The sequence below is a fragment of the Oryzias latipes genome, chromosome 22, assembly GCF_002234675.1.
Source record: "Oryzias latipes chromosome 22, ASM223467v1".
NCBI lineage: Eukaryota > Metazoa > Chordata > Actinopteri > Beloniformes > Adrianichthyidae > Oryzias > Oryzias latipes.
In genome coordinates this window covers 19908305-19914441 of record NC_019880.2, presented here as the reverse complement: position 1 = coordinate 19914441, position 6137 = coordinate 19908305, and the positions used below count along the sequence as shown (strand labels likewise).

Here is a 6137-nt window from a genome sequence, read left to right as displayed (position 1 = left end):
TTTTCTCAGAAGGAAGAATTTTTATTGAAGTACTTTTACATGAGATGAAACACCAAGTTAAATTCAGCCAGAATACATCAACGGTGATGCTTTATGATTAAAGCTTTTGGGTTTAGACTCTGAAGAGACTAAAATTGTGTCACTAAGGTGAACGTACAAAATAAATTCAGTCCAAACCAGTTTTTTTGAGAAGAGATTGGATTAGACAGATTGTTGTGAGGATCCAACATCACTGAGTGAGGATCAGCAGAAAAAGCCCTGCATGTTTTGCTTTTTTTATTAACTTTAGTCAAACAGATCGGATTCAAATCATGCTGAACCAATGCGCTCATTAAGGGGGATGGGAAAAACGAGAACATGCAGAGGAACACAGGAACCCCCCCACCCCAACCCATCACTTATTTGTGGTGAAGCTTGCCTGCAGAGCAGACACCTGATGAAGCTTCTACACACCGCTTACATTTTGACAAAGTGGTACTACTCTAAATCAGAAAAAGTGCTCACCTAAAACTACAACTACCTAACGGTTTCCTTGCTTGAACATGTTGGATAAATTAGAATTGACGCTAGCTTCTAGGCCAGCTCGTCTTCTCCTTCCTCCTCGAATTCTCCCTCTTCCTCAGCAGTGGCGTCCTGGTACTGCTGGTACTCTGACACCAGGTCGTTCATGTTGCTCTCAGCCTCAGTGAACTCCATCTCATCCATCCCTTCACCAGTGTACCTACAGCCATAAAGGGAAATAATTAGTTGGGCCATATGTATTCACTTTAAAACCAAACTGCTCCACTTACCAGTGCAGAAAGGCCTTGCGTCTGAACATGGCAGTGAACTGCTCCGAAATCCGTTTGAACAGCTCCTGAATGGCAGTGCTGTTACCGATAAAGGTGGCGGCCATCTTGAGGCCCCGTGGAGGAATGTCGCAGACGGCTGTTTTGACATTGTTGGGGATCCATTCCACAAAATAGCTGCTGTTCTTGTTCTGCACATTCAACATCTGCTCGTCCACCTCCTTCATGGACATGCGGCCTCTGAAGATGGCTGCAACGGTGAGGTACCGACCGTGGCGTGGGTCGCAGGCCGCCATCATGTTCTTTGCATCAAACATTTGTTGGGTAAGTTCTGGGACAGTCAGAGCCCTAAAACAAACAAGTTAAAACAATGTACACTTTTTGTTTTTAACTCCAACAAAGTGGTGAAAGTGTGTTTGGTCACTCTGATGGTACCTGTAGTGCTGACTGCTTCGGCTGGTCAAAGGTGCGAAGCCGGGCATGAAGAAATGCAGTCTGGGGAAGGGCACCATGTTGACTGCAAGCTTCCTCAGGTCAGCATTGAGCTGACCGGGAAAGCGCAGGCAGGTGGTCACGCCGCTCATGGTGGCCGAGACCAGGTGGTTGAGATCCCCGTAAGTGGGTGTGGTGAGCTTCAGGGTGCGGAAGCAGATGTCATACAGCGCCTCGTTATCTATGCAGAAGGTTTCATCCGTGTTCTCCACCAGCTGGTGGACAGAGAGCGTGGCGTTGTAAGGCTCCACCACGGTATCCGACACCTGGAGGAAAGACGAGACGGAAAGAGTCAACCAAAAGAAAAGATCAAGGGGGGTGTAAAAGGGCCAGGGGCATCATATGCACCTTAGGTGAGGGAACCACACTGAAAGTGTTCATGATCCGGTCTGGATACTCCTCTCGGATCTTGCTGATGAGGAGTGTGCCCATGCCGGATCCCGTGCCTCCACCCAGGGAGTGTGTGAGTTGGAAACCCTGGAGGCAGTCACAGCTCTCTGCCTCCTTTCTAACCACATCCAGAACCGAGTCCACCAGCTCAGCTCCCTCAGTGTAGTGGCCTTTGGCCCAGTTATTACCGGCTCCGCTCTGACCTGTAGAACACGCAAATAAACCTCGTCTTAAGCAAACTAAAGACAATAGACATGCTAAGAGTGGTAGATTTTACGGTTTGTGTGTAAAAATGCTTACCAAACACAAAGTTGTCGGGTCTGAAGATCTGACCAAAGGGGCCAGACCTCACAGAGTCCATTGTACCCGGCTCCAAGTCAACCAACACAGCACGAGGGACATACTTGCCACCTTTAGAGAAAGTGGGAAAATGTAAAAATCCTGGTTTGTGGCCATTTTCATAGTTAAATAAAAGTTTATTGATCCCACCTTAGTGGGGATCAATAAACTTTTATTCTATTTTTGTTGTGAAGAAAACCACTATTAATGGATCAAATGAATGTATCTTTGCTAGGATAGTGCAGCATACCAAGTTTGATTTTTGATATGACTTTAATGCTAAAATTAAAGGCACAAACAGAAAAGCAGGCATAACAAACAAGAGTCTAAGGGTTTCAACTTATGAGTTTTTAAAACTTATTTCAAACAGTCAGAAACTGATTTACATTCCAACTTATTTGATTTACACTCATTTGCCTGTTAAATTGAGTTATTTAATAGTCAATGAGCAAAACACGACAAAAAACTTTCTAACAAGTTTTAGGTAACTGCTTTCAATAAATCCCTTGTGCTATCCTAGGCACTTTACCATTGGTAGTTGGGTCATCTAGACCCACTATTCATTGCTCTGAACCTTTTTTCTTTAATGATTTGTGATCTTCACTGGTGTCCATGGATTACATGAAATCTTTCCACCTTTATCCACCTTTGTCATGGTAGGAAGAACACGTCAATGGAAGGGTGGGGTCATCTAAGATAGCACAAGGGATACTGAAACAAGGTCATCTCAATATTATGTTATTTATAATTATATTTTTCTTTTCTGCCACTCATTTTCATTATTTTATGCTGGGTTAAAATGTTGGACCCCAGATAAGAAGCGTCTGCTTCGGGGGTGGGGTCCATTTTTTCCACATTTGCATTGTGAGGTGATTTGTTGTTGTGACACATTCATTGTGGAATAAACAACTAAACTAAAAACTACAACTTGAATTTGACTAAAGTCTAAAAATATGGAGATTAACGATATTTTTCTAAACTGCAACTTAAATGCAGACAATGGCAAAACGAAATTATGATAGTAAACTACCCCCAACGTTATTGATAACTGGCGTAAAATATTTTAATATATGTCATTTGTTGTTCCTGTTATTTTCCTATCGGTGTTGATAGGAAAGCATAATGTTCCTTTTGTTTGTATGCCGTACTACCATGGAAACTGAGCCACAGAGAGTAACTAGGAAACCATTGTCTGTGAAATCCAGAGGGATGACGTAACGTTCCACTGCTGGACAAATGTGATACTACAATGTCGCATCAGAAATACCTTTTTTTTTTTTTTTTTTTTTTTACAATTTTACTGATCTAATGGACTAACTACTTTAAGTTCACCTGATGCCTCGTTGTAATAGACGTTGATTCGCTCCAGCTGCAGCTCGCTGTCCCCACGGTAGGTTCCAGTGGGATCAATGCCATGCTCGTCACTAATCACTTCCCAGAACTAAAAATGAAACAACGTTATCATGAACAGTTCGATTACCCAACATGGAAGCATTACTTAAGTTAATGGTTACAGGAGTTGGTCATTGAGCCAATCAGTTTAGCCGTTAGCTAGCTTAGCTAACTTATCACACGACCTCTCGCTGCTCACCTCAAAATAAACGTTTGTAGAGGGAAAAAAATAATTATTACCTTTGCTCCAATTTGGTTACCGCATTGGCCTGCCTGTAGATGAACAATTTCTCTCATTTTTGCGGAAATAAGGGAACTTAATACCGAACAAGTACTCCAACAAGCACTCCTGCAGGAAATTGACCTCACAACTGAACACCCGTTGCTAGCGTTAAAAACACTCGCATCTGATTGGATGAACTTCATGACAATCAAATTATCTCAAGCACTGATTGGTCAAGAATTTGTACACTCTAAATCGTCATTGGTTATTTTAAGCCGACTAGGAAAAGGAATAAGAAATGCGACATGCACCGTTTTAAAATCAAGTTAAAGTCTCGAGAAATAATGAAGTGGCAAAAGTGTTTAAAGATGTGTATAAAAATAGGACCTTATCTTTTATATTAGTAACTGAAACATTAGCAGTTTATCTAAAAAAAAGCAGTGGAGACGTATAAAAAAAATTGTCATGTCATGGAGTCATTCATAAACCAGCTAGCGTAGCAGATGACGCTATAGTACTGTTTCTGAAAAATTACGAACAAATTCCAATAGTTATTGATCAATTTAAACATTTCTCTGATGCATCAAGACTAACATGAAATGGAAAAAAAATGTTAACTTCTAGCATTTCATGATACAGCTTTAAAAAATAATCTGCAACATGAACATCTCATCTGAAATCAAAGGGCCTATACCATGCTTTTCTTTAGCCTTTCAGAGAAAACTTAATCCATATATATTTTCATACATTACCTTTGGCACACTATAGAACAAATATTTTTTGAAATATGAGTTATTTTCATACAAAAGTTTTAGGGCCACTTCACAAACACAGTTTTTTTTTTTTATTACGACTTTAAAGTCATAAATTTACAAGAAATAAACTTTTAAATTACGAGAATAAAGTCATATTTGTATTACTTTAAAAGTCATAGGCTAAATATTTTAATTTCTTTCTCATAAATATAGGTGTTTTAAAGTCATACTTTTATGACTTTAAAAGTTGTGAATTTACGACTTTAAAACATGTAAATTTATGAGAAAAATAGTCATACATTTACGAGAAAAAGACCCAAGTTGTCTGCTTATCAGAGCCTTGCCTGAAGCGTTTTGTGAAGTTTTATTTCCGGATAGGTTTAAAAAACAAAGAAATTCGGAACCTTTTGGCAACTCAAAATCAAATTATTGTTAGTTATTGTCATCAATGGGCTGCAGAGATCCTGCAAGTCACTAATCAATAAATAAAACATTAATAAATCGAAAATCAAACAAATGAGCTTCCAAACATTTGTAATGTGATCAATAACAATTCAGCTCAACTGTTCAACTAAGTTTAGTCGTTTTGCTCTGCTGATGAGTGGCGTTCACTAGCTGCAATGTCACTTCGACTTTAAATCTCGTAAATCATTGATAAAAAGCCGTAAATGTACGGCTTTAAATCTCGTAATATTACTTTTTTTTTTCTACTAAAATCAGATAAACTGTTTACAAATTGGAATAGTCAATTGTGCTAGTGCTGTTGCGCAATCGCGCATGCACATTGCATGTGCATGTGTCTGAGCAGAGCAGCCGGACTTGTAGCTTGTAACTTTTAACATTTAGCCGTGCTAACATTTAGCCGTGAAAGAATTTAAACTGGAATAACCATCAGTCTTTATTTTGTCTGGTGCCAACTGGTAACACAAATTTACATGATTATTTGCATGTTTTCTCAAGATTGTTTCAAAAGCTGCCTTCCAAACTTGGCCACACTTGGCAGCGTGTTTGCGTTTCACTTGTAGATGATGTGTCTAGGAAAAGGATCTGACTTTTACCTAATCACTATTGTAGTGGCGGTCATGTGCATGTTGGGTCTGCTGTTGGAGCTGGCGGCACGGGGAATTGTGGGATACAATCCCCTTTGCCTGCTCTGGTCAAAATAGGTGTCATGATTCAGCTACGAGACAGATCCAGACGCTGGAACCCGGAAGGAAACACACAGGTAAGTGAATAGGTAAGTAGTGGTTATTTCTTCGTTGAGGGTTTCTGGTGAAGGATGAGTTTTTGGACGTGACGTGGCTGGAGATCTTGACACGGCGTGGCTTGAGGTCTTGACGTGGCGTGGTTTGAGATCTTGACAAGGCGTGGTTTGAGATCTTGACAAGGCGTGGCTTGAGATCTTGACACGGCGTGGCTTGAGGTCTTGACGTGGCGTGGCTTGAGATCTTGACAAGGCGTGGCTTGAGATCTTGACAAGGCGTGGCAACCTCAGGAAGCTTCAGAAAGGCTGGAGCTGCTCGTGGTGACTTCCACTCACGTGACTGCTCTGTCGCGCAAGTTTAACTTCATTACAATATCAGTGAATTATGTTTCATTGCTTTGATAAATTAAAGAAATGTAATAAAGAAATCTGATTTGATGTCATTTTTATTTTGAGGATTTGAACAAAAAACAATAAAATGGAACGTGCGTGCCCCATGACAGTCAGCTGGAGCTCGAATGACAGAACAGCTTCAAGCATTTGCGGCGCCTGGA

At 40.5% G+C, this 6137-nt stretch overlaps 1 protein-coding gene across 1 annotated transcript; it reads right to left on the bottom strand.

Moving 5' to 3' along the window:
* On the bottom strand, positions 1-3799 carry LOC101169649 (tubulin beta-4B chain). The gene is made up of 7 exons (XM_004082667.4): positions 3642-3799; positions 3342-3450; positions 1971-2081; positions 1629-1873; positions 1224-1546; positions 792-1136; positions 1-721 (listed from the first exon to the last, which is right to left on the bottom strand). Exons 1-7 carry the CDS (start codon positions 3696-3698, stop codon positions 574-576), a joined length of 1338 nt encoding a protein of 445 aa, XP_004082715.1. The 5' UTR covers positions 3699-3799; the 3' UTR covers positions 1-573.
* Positions 3800-6137: the final 2338 nt, after the last annotated feature.